At 43.2% G+C, this 16,168-nt stretch overlaps 1 protein-coding gene across 1 annotated transcript in view; it reads right to left on the reverse strand.

Moving 5' to 3' along the window:
• Positions 1-16,156, reverse strand: part of LOC148067946 (histamine N-methyltransferase-like) — a 29,557-nt gene extending 13,401 nt beyond the window's left edge. Inside the window, exons 1-3 of the mRNA XM_087804247.1 lie at positions 16,056-16,156; positions 15,243-15,382; positions 816-868 (exon numbers count right to left, since the gene is read on the reverse strand). Of these exons, the coding sequence (XP_087660373.1) occupies positions 816-868; positions 15,243-15,376 (187 nt within the window). The 5' untranslated portion in view covers positions 15,377-15,382; positions 16,056-16,156. The remainder of the gene's footprint in view (positions 1-815; positions 869-15,242; positions 15,383-16,055) is intronic.
• Positions 16,157-16,168: the final 12 nt, after the last annotated feature.

The raw sequence follows: 16,168 nt of genomic DNA on the forward strand, positions 1-16,168 counted from the left end.
ACAAGTCTTCAATGACGCCTTCTGTTAATAATGAACATGTAGTTACTTTTATAATGAATATATAGTTACATTAATAATGAATATATAGTTACATTAATAATGAATATATAGTTACTTTAATAATGAATATATAGTTACTTTAATAATGAATATATAGTTACTTTAATAATGAATATATAGTTACTTTAATAATGAATATATAGTTACATTAATAATGAATATATAGTTAAATTAATAATGAATATATATATACATTAATAATGAATATATAGTTACATTAATAATGAATATATAGTTAAATTAATAATGAATATATATATACATTAATAATGAATATATAGTTACATTAATAATGAATATATAGTTACTTTAATAATGAATATATAGTTACATTAATAATGAATATATAGTTACATTAATAATGAATATGTAGTTACATTAATAATGAATATATAGTTACTTTAATAATGAATATATAGTTACATTAATAATGAATATATAGTTACTTTAATAATGAATATATAGTTACATTAATAATGAATATATAGTTACATTAATAATGAATATATAGTTACTTTAATGCAACTTAAAGCACGAGTACGAATCTCATGTTAAGGTTTGAGGGACTTTTGCTCTCGTTCTGACTTCATAAACTTCTCGTGACTCTTGAATGAATCGGTTCAGCAGCTCAGAGTCATCAGCAGTGATTCAAATACAAAACACGTTCATCTTCTGCTTCAGTTTATTCATCACTTTGGTGTCGTCTGACTCCAGACCAGATAAATGATCGACTTCATCTGGAAAACATTTCTCACCTTTTCCACTTCCAACTCCGACCACGTCCAGATGAGACTTTCCTCCACCGACACTAGAGACAAATCTTCTGTGATCAATAATCCAAACATCTGTGATCAATTATCTGAACATCTGTGATCAATAATCTAAACATCTGTGATTAATAATCCAAACATCTGTGATCAATTATCTGAACATCTGTGATCAATAATCTAAACATCTGTGATCAATAATCCAAACATCTGTGATCAATTATCTGAACATCTGTGATCAATAATCTAAACATCTGTGATCAATTATCTAAACATCTGTGATCAATAATCTAAACATCTGTGATCAATAATCTAAACATCTGTGATCAATTATCTAAACATCTGTGATCAATAATCTAAACATCTGTGATCAATAATCTAAACATCTGTGATCAATAATCCAAACATCTGTGATCAATTATCTGAACATCTGTGATCAATAATCTAAACATCTGTGATCAATTATCTAAACATCTGTGATCAATAATCTAAACATCTGTGATCAATTATCTAAACATCTGTGATCAATAATCTAAACATCTGTGATCAATAATCTACACATCTGTGATCAATAATCTAAATATCTGTGATCAACACTGTGTTACATGTTGTTGTGTGTTACCTGTTGTCATGTAAGTAAGTAAGTAAGTAATATATATTTATATAGCGCTTTTCGAGAACACAGGAGTTCGAGAAATTCAAGGAAAAGCCTGCACAAATAGAAACGTCTTAAGATGTTTCTTAAAGGAGTCAGTAGATCATCAAACACAGATGTTTCTTAAAGGAGTCAGTAGATCATCAAACACAGATGTTTCTTAAAGGAGTCAGTAGATCATCAAACACACATGTTTCTTAAAGGAGTCAATAGATCATCAAACACACATGTTTCTTAAAGGAGTCAGTAGATCATCAAACACACATGTTTCTTGAAGGAGTCAGTAGATCATCAAACACAGATGTTTCTTAAAGGAGTCAGTAGATCATCAAACACAGATGTTTCTTAAAGGAGTCAGTAGATCATCAAACACAGATGTTTCTTAAAGGAGTCAGTAGATCATCAAACACAGATGTTTCTTAAAGGAGTCAGTAGATCATCAAACAAAGATGTTTCTTGAAGGAGTCAGTAGATCATCAAACACAGATGTTTCTAAAAGGAGTCAGTAGATCATCAAACACAGATGTTTCTTGAAGGAGTCAGTAGATCATCAAACACAGATGTTTCTTAAAGGAGTCAGTAGATCATCAAACACACATGTTTCTTAAAGGAGTCAGTAGATCATCAAACACAGATGTTTCTTGAAGGAGTCAGTAGATCATCAAACACAGATGTTTCTTAAAGGAGTCAGTAGATCATCAAACACAGATGTTTCTTGAAGGAGTCAGTAGATCATCAAACACAGATGTTTCTTGAAGGAGTCAGTAGATCATCAAACACAGATGTTTCTTGAAGGAGTCAGTAGATCATCAAACACAGATGTTTCTTAAAGGAGTCAGTAGATCATCAAACACAGATGTTTCTTGAAGGAGTCAGTAGATCATCAAACACAGATGTTTCTTAAAGGAGTCAGTAGATCATCAAACACAGATGTTTCTTAAAGGAGTCAGTAGATCATCAAACACAGATGTTTCTTGAAGGAGTCAGTAGATCATCAAACACAGATGTTTCTTAAAGGAGTCAGTAGATCATCAAACACAGATGTTTCTTGAAGGAGTCAGTAGATCATCAAACACAGATGTTTCTTGAAGGAGTCAGTAGATCATCAAACACAGATGTTTCTTAAAGGAGTCAGTAGATCATCAAACACAGATGTTTCTTGAAGGAGTCAGTAGATCATCAAACACAGATGTTTCTTGAAGGAGTCAGTAGATCATCAAACACAGATGTTTCTTGAAGGAGTCAGTAGATCATCAAACACAGATGTTTCTTGAAGGAGTCAGTAGATCATCAAACACAGTTGTTTCTTGAAGGAGTCAGTAGATCATCAAACACAGATGTTTCTTAAAGGAGTCAGTAGATCATCAAACACACATGTTTCTTGAAGGAGTCAGTAGATCATCAAACACAGATGTTTCTTAAAGGAGTCAGTAGATCATCAAACACAGATGTTTCTTAAAGGAGTCAGTAGATCATCAAACACAGATGTTTCTTAAAAGAGTCAGTAGATCATCAAACACACATGTTTCTTAAAGGAGTCAGTAGATCATCAAACACAGATGTTTCTTGAAGGAGTCAGTAGATCATCAAACACAGATGTTTCTTAAAGGAGTCAGTAGATCATCAAACACAGATGTTTCTTAAAGGAGTCAGTAGATCATCAAACACAGATGTTTCTTGAAGGAGTCAGTAGATCATCAAACACAGATGTTTCTTAAAGGAGTCAGTAGATCATCAAACACAGATGTTTCTTGAAGGAGTCAGTAGATCATCAAACACAGATGTTTCTTGAAGGAGTCAGTAGATCATCAAACACAGATGTTTCTTAAAGGAGTCAGTAGATCATCAAACACAGATGTTTCTTGAAGGAGTCAGTAGATCATCAAACACAGATGTTTCTTGAAGGAGTCAGTAGATCATCAAACACAGATGTTTCTTGAAGGAGTCAGTAGATCATCAAACACAGATGTTTCTTGAAGGAGTCAGTAGATCATCAAACACAGATGTTTCTTGAAGGAGTCAGTAGATCATCAAACACAGTTGTTTCTTGAAGGAGTCAGTAGATCATCAAACACAGATGTTTCTTAAAGGAGTCAGTAGATCATCAAACACACATGTTTCTTGAAGGAGTCAGTAGATCATCAAACACAGATGTTTCTTAAAGGAGTCAGTAGATCATCAAACACAGATGTTTCTTAAAGGAGTCAGTAGATCATCAAACACAGATGTTTCTTAAAAGAGTCAGTAGACTCCATCAAGCGCAAAGAGAGAGGAAGATTGTTCCAAAGCTTATGTGTTACATGTTGTCATGTGTTACCTGTTGTCATGTGTCACATGTTGTCATGTGTTACCTGTTGTCATGTGTTACCTGTTGTTGTGTGTTACATGTTGTCATGTGTCACATGTTGTTGTGTGTTACATGTTGTCATGTGTTACCTGTTGTCATGTGTCACATGTTGTCATGTGTTACCTGTTGTCGTGTGTTACATGTTGTCGTGTGTTACATGTTGTCATGTGTCACATGTCGTCATGTGTTACCTGTTGTCGTGTGTTACATGTTGTCATGTGTCACATGTTGTCATGTGTTACCTGTTGTTGTGTGTTACATGTTGTCATGTGTCACATGTTGTTGTGTGTTACCTGTTGTTGTGTGTTACATGTTGTCATGTGTCACATGTTGTTGTGTGTTACCTGTTGTCGTGTGTTACATGTTGTCATGTGTTACATGTTGTCATGTGTCACATGTTGTCATGTGTTACCTGTTGTCATGTGTTACATGTTGTCATGTGTCACATGTTGTCATGTGTTACCTGTTGTCGTGTGTTACATGTTGTCATGTGTCACATGTTGTCATGTGTTACCTGTTGTTGTGTGTTACATGTTGTCATGTGTCACATGTTGTTGTGTGTTACCTGTTGTCGTGTGTTACATGTTGTTATGTGTCACATGTTGTTGTGTGTTACATGTTGTCATGTGTCACATGTTGTTGTGTGTTACCTGTTGTCGTGTGTTACCTGTTGTTGTGTGTTACATGTTGTCATGTGTCACATGTTGTTGTGTGTTACCTGTTGTCGTGTGTTACATGTTGTCGTGTGTTACATGTTGTCATGTGTCACATGTTGTCATGTGTTACCTGTTGTCGTGTGTTACATGTTGTCATGTGTCACATGTTGTCATGTGTTACCTGTTGTTGTGTGTTACATGTTGTCATGTGTCACATGTTGTTGTGTGTTACCTGTTGTCGTGTGTTACATGTTGTCGTGTGTTACATGTTGTCATGTGTCACATGTTGTCATGTGTTACCTGTTGTCGTGTGTTACATGTTGTCATGTGTAACATGTTGTCATGTGTTACCTGTTGTTGTGTGTTACATGTTGTCATGTGTCACATGTTGTTGTGTGTTACCTGTGGTTGTGTGTTACATGTTGTCATGTGTCACATGTTGTTGTGTGTTACCTGTTGTCATGTGTTACATGTTGTCATGTGTCACATGTTGTCATGTGTTACCTGTTGTCGTGTGTTACATGTTGTCATGTGTCACATGTTGTCATGTGTTACCTGTTGTCATGTGTTACATGTTGTTGTGTGTTACCTGTTGTCATGTGTTACATGTTGTCATGTGTCACATGTTGTCATGTGTTACCTGTTGTCGTGTGTTACATGTTGTTGTGTGTTACCTGTTGTCGTGTGTTACATGTTGTCATGTGTCACATGTTGCTGTGTGTTACATGTTGTCATGTGTCACATGTTGTCATGTGTTACCTGTTGTTGTGTGTTACATGTTGTCATGTGTCACATGTTGTTATGTGTTACCTGTTGTCGTGTGTTACATGTTGTCGTGTGTCACATGTTGTCATGTGTTACCTGTTGTCGTGTGTTACATGTTGTCATGTGTTACCTGTTGTTGTGTGTAACATGTTGTCATGTGTCACATGTTGTTGCGTGTTACCTGTTGTTGTGTGTTACATGTTGTCATGTGTCACATGTTGTTGTGTGTTACCTGTTGTCATGTGTTACATGTTGTAATGTGTCACATGTTGTCATGTGTTACCTGTTGTCGTGAGTTACACGTTGTCATGTGTCACATGTTGTCATGTGTTACCTGTTGTTGTGTGTTACATGCTGTCATGTGTCAAATGTTGTCATGTGTTACCTGTTGTCATGTGTTACCTGTTGTCGTGTGTTACATGTTGTCATGTGTCACATGTTGTCATGTGTTACCTGTTGTTGTGTGTTACATGTTGTCATGTGTCACATGTTGTTGTGTGTTACCTGTTGTCGTGTGTTACATGTTGTTATGTGTCACATGTTGTTGTGTGTTACATGTTGTCATGTGTCACATGTTGTTGTGTGTTACCTGTTGTCGTGTGTTACATGTTGTTATGTGTCACATGTTGTTGTGTGTTACATGTTGTCATGTGTCACATGTTGTTGTGTGTTACCTGTTGTCATGTGTTACATGTTGTCATGTGTCACATGTTGTTGTGTGTTACATGTTGTCATGTGTTACCTGTTGTTGTGTGTTACATGTTGTCATGTGTCACATGTTGTTGTGTGTTACCTGTTGTCGTGTGTTACATGTTGTTATGTGTCACATGTTGTTGTGTGTTACATGTTGTCATGTGTCACATGTTGTTGTGTGTTACCTGTTGTCGTGTGTTACCTGTTGTTGTGTGTTACATGTTGTCATGTGTCACATGTTGTTGTGTGTTACCTGTTGTCGTGTGTTACATGTTGTTATGTGTCACATGTTGTTGTGTGTTACATGTTGTCATGTGTCACATGTTGTTGTGTGTTACCTGTTGTCATGTGTTACCTGTTGTTGTGTGTTACATGTTGTCATGTGTCACATGTTGTTGTGTGTTACCTGTTGTCATGTGTCACATGTTGTTGTGTGTTACCTGTTGTCATGTGTTACCTGTTGTTGTGTGTTACATGTTGTCATGTGTCACATGTTGTTGTGTGTTACCTGTTGTCGTGTGTTACATGTTGTCATGTGTCACATGTTGTTGTGTGTTACATGTTGTCGTGTGTTACATGTTGTCATGTGTCACATGTTGTTGTGTGTTACATGTTGTCGTGAGTTACCTGTTGTCTTGTGTTACCTGTTGTCGTGTGTTACATGTTGTCGTGTGTTACCTGTTGTCGTGTGTTACATGTTGTCATGTGTCACATGTTGTTGTGTGTTACATGTTGTCGTGTGTTACCTGTTGTCGTGTGTTACATGTTGTCATGTGTCACATGTTGTCATGTGTCACATGTTGTTGTGTGTTACCTGTTGTCGTGTGTTACATGTTGTCATGTGTCACATGTTGTTGTGTGTTACATGTTGTCGTGTGTTACATGTTGTCATGTGTCACATGTTGTTGTGTGTTACATGTTGTCGTGAGTTACCTGTTGTCGTGTGTTACCTGTTGTCGTGTGTTACATGTTGTCGTGTGTTACCTGTTGTCGTGTGTTACATGTTGTCATGTGTCACATGTTGTTGTGTGTTACATGTTGTCGTGTGTTACCTGTTGTTGTGTGTTACATGTTGTCGTGTGTTACCTGTTGTCGTGTGTTACATGTTGTCATGTGTCACATGTTGTCATGTGTCACATGTTGTTGTGTGTTACCTGTTGTCGTGTGTTACATGTTGTCATGTGTCACATGTTGTTGTGTGTTACATGTTGTCGTGTGTTACCTGTTGTCGTGTGTTACATGTTGTCATGTGTCACATGTTGTTGTGTGTTACCTGTTGTCGTGTGTTACATGTTGTCATGTGTCACATGTTGTTGTGTGTTACCTGTTGTTGTGTGTTACATGTTGTCATGTGTCACATGTTGTTGTGTGTTACCTGTTGTCATGTGTTACATGTTGTCATGTGTCACATGTTGTTGTGTGTTACATGTTGTCATGTGTTACCTGTTGTTGTGTGTTACATGTTGTCATGTGTCACATGTTGTTGTGTGTTACCTGTTGTCGTGTGTTACATGTTGTTATGTGTCACATGTTGTTGTGTGATACATGTTGTCATGTGTCACATGTTGTTGTGTGTTACCTGTTGTCGTGTGTTACCTGTTGTTGTGTGTTACATGTTGTCATGTGTCACATGTTGTTGTGTGTTACCTGTTGTCGTGTGTTACATGTTGTTATGTGTCACATGTTGTTGTGTGTTACATGTTGTCATGTGTCACATGTTGTTGTGTGTTACCTGTTGTCATGTGTTACCTGTTGTTGTGTGTTACATGTTGTCATGTGTCACATGTTGTTGTGTGTTACCTGTTGTCATGTGTCACATGTTGTTGTGTGTTACCTGTTGTCATGTGTTACCTGTTGTTGTGTGTTACATGTTGTCATGTGTCACATGTTGTTGTGTGTTACCTGTTGTCGTGTGTTACATGTTGTCATGTGTCACATGTTGTTGTGTGTTACATGTTGTCGTGTGTTACATGTTGTCATGTGTCACATGTTGTTGTGTGTTACATGTTGTCGTGAGTTACCTGTTGTCGTGTGTTACCTGTTGTCGTGTGTTACATGTTGTCGTGTGTTAACTGTTGTCATGTGTCACATGTTGTTGTGTGTTACATGTTGTCGTGTGTTACCTGTTGTCGTGTGTTACATGTTGTCATGTGTCACATGTTGTCATGTGTCACATGTTGTTGTGTGTTACCTGTTGTCGTGTGTTACATGTTGTCATGTGTCACATGTTGTTGTGCGTTACATGTTGTCGTGTGTTACCTGTTGTCGTGTGTTACATGTTGTCATGTGTCACATGTTGTTGTGTGTTACATGTTGTCGTGTGTTACATGTTGTCATGTGTTACATGTTGTCATGTGTCACATGTTGTTGTGTGTTACCTGTTGTCGTGTGTTACATGTTGTCATGTGTTACATGTTGTCGTGTGTTACATGTTGTCATGTGTCACATGTTGTTGTGTGTTACATGTTGTCATGTGTCACATGTTGTTGTGTGTTACCTGTTGTCATGTGTTACCTGTTGTTGTGTGTTACATGTTGTCATGTGTCACATGTTGTTGTGTGTTACATGTTGTCGTGTGTTACATGTTGTCATGTGTTACCTGTTGTTGTGTGTCACATGTTGTCATGTGTCACATGTTGTTGTGTGTTACCTGTTGTTGTGTGTTACATGTTGTCATGTGTCACATGTTGTTGTGTGTTACATGTTGTCGTGTGTTACATTTTGTCATGTGTCACATGTTGTTGTGTGTTACATGTTGTCATGTGTCACATGTTGTTGTGTGTTACATGTTGTCATGTGTCACATGTTGTTGTGTGTTACCTGTTGTCATGTGTTACCTGTTGTTGTGTGTTACATGTTGTCATGTGTCACATGTTGTTGTGTGTTACCTGTTGTCGTGTGTTACATGTTGTCATGTGTCACATGTTGTTGTGTGTTACATGTTGTCGTGTGTTACATGTTGTCATGTGTTACCTGTTGTTGTGTGTTACATGTTGTCATGTGTCACATGTTGTTGTGTGTTACCTGTTGTCGTGTGTTACATGTTGTTATGTGTCACATGTTGTTGTGTGTTACATGTTGTCATGTGTCACATGTTGTTGTGTGTTACCTGTTGTCATGTGTTACCTGTTGTTGTGTGTTACATGTTGTCATGTGTCACATGTTGTTGTGTGTTACCTGTTGTCATGTGTCACATGTTGTTGTGTGTTACCTGTTGTCATGTGTTACCTGTTGTTGTGTGTTACATGTTGTCATGTGTCACATGTTGTTGTGTGTTACATGTTGTCATGTGTCACATGTTGTTGTGTGTTACCTGTTGTCATGTGTTACCTGTTGTTGTGTGTTACATGTTGTCATGTGTCACATGTCGTTGTGTGTTACCTGTTGTCGTGTGTTACATGTTGTCATGTGTCACATGTTGTTGTGTGTTACATGTTGTCGTGTGTTAAATGTTGTCATGTGTTACCTGTTGTTGTGTGTTACATGTTGTCATGTGTCACATGTTGTTGTGTGTTACCTGTTGTCGTGTGTTACATGTTGTCATGTGTCACATGTTGTTGTGTGTTGCATGTTGTCATGTGTCACATGTTGTTGTGTGTTACCTGTTGTCGTGTGTTACATGTTGTCATGTGTCACATGTTGTTGTGTGTTACCTGTTGTTGTGTGTTACATGTTGTTATGTGTCACATGTTGTTGTGTGTTACATGTTGTCATGTGTCACATGTTGTTGTGTGTTACCTGTTGTCATGTGTTACCTGTTGTTGTGTGTTACATGTTGTCATGTGTCACATGTTGTTGTGTGTTACATGTTGTCGTGAGTTACATGTTGTCGTGTGTCACATGTTGTTGTGTGTTACATGTTGTCGTGAGTTACCTGTTGTCGTGTGTTACCTGTTGTCGTGTGTTACATGTTGTCATGTGTCACATGTTGTTGTGTGTTACATGTTGTCATGTGTCACATGTTGTTGTGTGTTACCTGTTGTCATGTGTTACCTGTTGTTGTGTGTTACATGTTGTCATGTGTCACATGTTGTCGTGTGTTCTACTTCATATTGGTGCTCCGCCCTCTAACGACTTCGCTATTGGTTTACCCCGAGGCACCGCCTCGTCTCTGAGAAAGCCTAATGAACTCGCCACCCAGCAGGGGGCAGTCCACTTCCTATAAAGGCGGGAAACACCCGCTGCACTTCCTCCTTTACAACTCAGCGAGAAAGCTCCTGACAGTGGAATGTAATGATGGCGAATGAAGATAGAAGTGAACCATGTGTGCACGAAGACTCCCTGAAGAGGAGACACACATGTCTGCTTCGTTTGCCTAGAGGCCCAAATCACACGTGATGATTGTGTGGCCTTCCGAGTGCTTCCCACAGCTTTTGACAGTGACGGGAAGCGTTCGAGGCTTGTCGACCCACGCCGCCTCAGATCATGATTATGATCAACACAGGACTGCCATGTTGTTTAAGAAAAACAAACAACATGGCAGTCCTGTGCGCTGCACTCGACAAGCTCACGTTCCAACGTGTTGGGCCCTGATGAGTCGAGCTGAGTCGTCCCTCGATCATGAACAGACGCCGACGAGGAGGACGACTGGCTCGCTGCATGGAGTCGGCCATGGGGTATGCGAGAGCGATCAGGTAAGTACTTGCAGGCCACATGGCCCTCCTGCAGCACGCGACGGGTTCACCTGAGAGAGGTGTTAGTGCGCATGTGTTTCCGCCTGTGAGTGTGACGTATTCACAGGCGTCATTAGAAACTTTCGCCGCTAATGCTAAGCTAACATGCTCCGCCGTTCATAGACGGCGAGAGTTTCCTCTCAGAACACAGTTCGGAGGAGGTTTTAAACCCCTTCGTCCGGGTCATGCCGAGACTGTAATAACGGAGTCTGTCCACACGAATGAAGGACAGACTCAACCGTCTGTGTGTTTGTTTCCAGATAAGCAAATGTCCACGAGACCGGCTTGATCAGCTGTGTTTACTTCACTTCCGTGTTGACATGCGCTGACGGGGTTTGACCGCCGATGAGCGTTGTCAAAAAATCCCGGCGCCATGGATGACGTCATGTTTGGCGGAGAAACGCCATGGAACAGACGCACCATGGTGAGGAATGGCCCGGAAAGAGGCGGCGCAGCTCCGCCATCACCTGCATGGGCGTGATGACGAGGCGCGACGGGGATACGGCGCGACGGGGATACGGCACTCGGAGACGGAGATCCCGTTTGTCGGCCTCATCATCTGGTACTGGGGGGAAGCGGAGCCAGCAGCCGCAGCAGAGTCGTCGGCCAAGGGCTCCTCCCCCCTATTCATTCAAGGGCATGTGTAGGAAATAAAACAAGAGAACGTATGACGTTTCTGTGGTTCGTTCTGAGAGAGATGTTAGTGCGCATGTGTTTCCGCCTGTGAGTGTGACGTAGTCAAAGGCGTCATTAGAAACTTCCGCCGCTTATGCTAAGCTAACATGCTCCGCCGTTCATAGTAGGTGAGAGTTTCCTCCCAGAACACAGTTCCAAGGAGGTGTTAAACCCCTTCGTCCGGGTCATGCCGAGACTGTAATAATGGAGTCTGTCCACACGAATGAGGGGCAGACTCCAACCACATGTGTTTTATTTACAGGCGAGCAGAGGTCCGCGGTGCCGGCTTCAGCGGTGTTTACTTCCGCATCGACCAGCGCTCGTGCCTGACAGAGCTTGACCGCTGAGGTGAGTGGAACTAGTACGGACATGTCTATGTTGACCGGAGGTTGTTCCTTCCCCCACAGCGCTGTCAACAAGCACTGGCACCGTGGAGGACGTCACGTATGGCGGCGGAAAAGAGAAAACGCCATGGAACTGACGCAACATGGTGCTTTTACGCACAAGTTTTCTCGTCGTTCTGAGACCAGACGAGGGCAAGGAGCTTTCGCCCCTTCTGGTCGATCAACTGGAGAGATGCGTGGCGGTCGGATCTCACGAGTGATGAGCAGGTCAGGACCGCCAGCGGAGCTTGAGAATGTACTGGACGCGGTGAGTGATGCGTTGCCGACACGCGCGCAACCTCATCTGAACTCACATCAGCTCCGGTTAAATTCTCCAGCACATTCCTCCACATCTCGGGTTTTGTCAGCTCCGGTGACACTAAGAAGTGCTCGGGGAGCTGGGGAGACTTCCGGGGGGGAAAGGGTATGTGCAAGACGCATTTGAGGTTTCTCACGCGCACTTGCGCGTTTCTCCCACAGAGCCGATTTTATGTATGAGAGTGGGGGTTCTAGTGAATCCAGCTCGAGTACATGCTCTGTTGATTCAAGAGATAGAGAAGCGGCTTGTGTGATGCCCTTTCGTCTACGGTCAGCTCTGGGACGTTCGCAGGGGCGGGCCGGAGGACAACCCAAAGTTCGTCAGGGCTGTGGTTCTGACAGAACATTATTCGGCTTGGAGTCGCCTGGTTTTACTTCATTTCAGATCTCAGAGGGAAGTAATCAGGCGGGGCTATGCGCTCTCATTTGCCCGTCAACCCCCACGTTTTTCAGGGATTCTCTGGACACGCGCCAGACTCCCTGGTGCGCATGACGGTCAGGGACCCGTGGGCCATTCCTTGGGCCCCCGCTGCCCTGGGCCGGCCTCTCAAAGTGTGGCTCCTGCACGGGACGAGCTGAGTGCGACTTTGGACTCGGGCGTTCTCCAGCGTGTGGAGAACGCCCGGGCCCCGTCGACACGCAGGCTTATGTCTCGAAGTGGGGATTTTCTCCCGCTGGTGTGCAGACAGGTCCTTGGACCCCAGCTCCTGTTTGGTCTCTGCTGTCCTGTCTTTCCTGCAACTTTTGCTGGATAGCGGACGGACTTGGCGACACTGAGAGTGTTCGCATCAGCCATAGCTACGAGGCATGTCGGGTTGAGGGTGCTTCGGCTCGCGCCCACCCTCTGGTGGCGCGTTTTTCTTACGGGGTGCCTGCAGGCTTCGACCTCCTGCAAGGCCTTCCAGCCCTCAGTGGGATCTCCAGTTTGTACTGGACTCTCTCACAGGCCCGACCTTCAAGCCTCTTGACCAAATCCCACTGGATATCTTGTCTTCAAGGTATCGCTCCTTGCCATCCCTTGGGCCCCCGCTGCCCTGGGCCGGTCTCTCAAAGTGTGGCTCCTGCACGGGACAAGCTGAGCGGGACTTTGGACCAGTGCGTTCTCCAGCGCAGGCTTATGCCTCGAAGTAGGGGATTTTCTCCCGCTGGTGTGCAGACAGGTCCTTCGACCCCAGCTCCTGTTTGGTCTCTGCTGTCTTGTCTTTCCTGCAACTTTTGCTGGATAGCGGACGGACTTGGCGACACTGAGAGTGTTCGCATCAACCATAGCTACGAGGCATGTCGGGTTGAGGATGCTTCGGCTCGCGCCCACCCTCTGGTGGCGCGTTTTTCTTACGGGGTGCCTGCAGGCTTCGACCTCCTGCAAGGCCTTCCAGCCCTCAGTGGGATCTCCAGTTTGTACTGGACTCTCTCACAGGCCCGACCTTCGAGCCTCTTGACCAAATCCCACTGGATATCTTGTCTTCAAGGTATCGCTCCTTGCCATCCCTTGGGCCCCCGCTGCCCTGGGCCGACCTCTCAAAGTGTGGCTCCTGCACGGGACGAGCTGAGCGGGACTTTGGACCCGTGCGTTCTCCAGCGCAGGCTTATGCCTCGAAGTAGGGGATTTTCTCCCGCTGGTGTGCAGACAGGTCCTTCGACCCCAGCTCCTGTTTGGTCTCTGCTGTCCTGTCTCTCCTGCAACTTTTGCTGGATAGCGGACGGACTTGGCGACACTGAGTGTTCGCTTCAGTCATAGCAACGAGGCATGTCGGGTTGAGGGTGCTTCGGCTCGCGCCCACCCTCTGGTGGCGCCTTTTCTTACGGGGTGCCTGCAGTCTTCGACCTCCTGCAAGGCCTTCCAGCCCTCAGTGGGATCTCCAGTTTGTACTGGACTCTCTCACAGGCCCGACCTTCGAGCCTCTTGACCAAGTCCCACTGGATATCTTGTCTTCAAGGTATCGCTCCTTTTGACACTAACAACCACGAAGAGAGCAAGTGAGCTGTGTGCTCTCTCCACTAGCCCTGAGTGTCTTTTCTGGCGTCGAGGAGTCTTCGGTGTCATTGCTGCGGGTGGCTGTGTTTAGGCGCTCTGATGCCCTATTCATCTGCCGCAGTAGATGCCGACGGGGTGAGGCGATCTCCTCCCAGAGGTTTTCTCATTGGGTGAGATCGGCCATTATCCGGGCCTACCAAGCAGCGGGTGGATCTGCTCCTAGCGGACTTAGGGCACATAACACCCGTGGTGTGACAGCCTCAGTGGCTCTTCACTGGGTGTGGCAGCGGAGGACATCTGCTCAGCTGCTTTTTGGGTGTCCACGTCAACCTTTGCTAACGCCTATCTCCTCGATGTGACGGCGGGATCAGTAGCTCATACGGTTTTGAGCGCTGCTGTGCCCCCCTCGAGGTCCACAGCTCCAGTAGACTTGGATCCTGGGCTGGCAGGGCCCTAGCGATGCTGCTTCAGGAGCGGCAACCAGCTGGGGGTACATTTATCCCGTCAGGCTTCGCCTTTTGGGTAAACCAATAGCGAAGCCGTTAGAGGGCGGAGCACCAATATGAAGTAGAACCCCTGAGTTATCTATCATAACCTCAGGTTCTACAAATTGGTGCCTTTCTCGCTGAGTTTTCAGTTGGAGAAAGTGGGGCGGGTGTTTCCCGCCTTTATAGGAAATGGACTGCCCCCTGCTGGGTGGCGAGTTCATTAAGCTTTCTCAGAGACGAGGCGGTGCCTCGGGGTAAACCAATAGCGAAGCCGTTAGAGGGCTTCGCACCAATTCGTAGAACCTGAGGTTATGATAGATAACTCAGGGGTTACATGTTGTTGTGTGTTACATGTTGTGTGTTACATGTTGTGTGTTACATGTTGTGTGTTATGTGTTGTGTTACATGTTGTGTGTTACATGTTGTGTGTTATGTGTTGTGTTACATGTTGTGTATTACATGTTGTGTGTTACATGTTGTGTGTTACATGTTGTGTGTTACATGTTGTGTGTTATGTGTTGTGTTACATGTTGTGTGTTACATGTTGTGTGTTACATGTTGTGTGTTACATGTTGTGTGTTACATGTTGTGTGTTATGTGTTGTGTGTTATGTGTTGTGTTACATGTTGTGTGTTACATGTTGTGTGTTATGTGTTGTGTTACATGTTGTGTGTTACATGTTGTGTGTTACATGTTGTGTGTTACATGTTGTGTGTTACCTGTTGTGTGTTACATGTTGTGTGTTATGTGTTGTGTTACATGTTGTGTGTTACATGTTGTGTGTTACCTGGACAGAATGTCCGGCAGGATGTGGTTGATAAAGTCCTTCATGCACTGATGTTCCGTCGATCGCTCCAGGAACAGATGAAACGCCTCCTGGTATCTGTCGTCGTCGTCCACCAGACACCTGAGCGAAGTCATGTCCACCTGAGAACATCAGCTTTATATGAACTGTTTTATCTAAACGAAGATTGTTTCTCTGTAAACAAACTTGTTTATTCTCACGACACGAAGGACAAGATTCAGAAGTTTAAGATCAGAAAGTAAAACTTTCTTCAAATATTGTTACGAATAAGAACAAACGTCACATGTTTACTCAACATTTACCTTTAAGTTAAACCTAATGATGACTGAAGCAGGAAACACAACATTCTACTGTTAAATATTCACAGAGACTTGACGATCATTTACAATCAAGGTGTGCGTGTGTGTGCGTGGGGGGGGGGGTGCGTGAGAGAGTGTGTGCGTGTGTGTCTGCGTGTGCGCGCGCGTGTGTGTGTTTGTGAGAGAGTGCGTGTGTGTGTGTGTTTGTTAGAGAGTGCGTGTGTGTGTGTTTGTGAGAGAGTGCGAGTGTGTGTGTTTGTGAGAGAGTGCGTGTGTGTGTGTGTGTTTGTGAGAGAGTGCGTGTGTTGACAAAGACGATCGACTCTGACTAAGGAACGTCTCTTCAATGTTTGTCTAAAAACAAACGTCTAAATGTGACGTCAGAATGTGACGTCAGCGCGTGACGTCAACACAACCTTCTGTTCAAACACGAATCCATGAAGACTTTGCATCTTCAAACATGTCAACAACAACAACAAACATCTTATTGACTTACGTGAGTCGCGAGCTTCCTGCAGAGATGTCAGTCAGCGCTGGCCACGCCCTCCCGCGGCTCCACTTCCCGGAAGTGAAGGTCGAAGATTTAACAAAATAAAAGCAAACATGCGA

Source organism: Callionymus lyra, chromosome 12, assembly GCF_982586985.1.
Source record: "Callionymus lyra chromosome 12, fCalLyr1.hap1.1, whole genome shotgun sequence".
NCBI classification, from domain to species: Eukaryota; Metazoa; Chordata; class Actinopteri; order Syngnathiformes; family Callionymidae; genus Callionymus; species Callionymus lyra.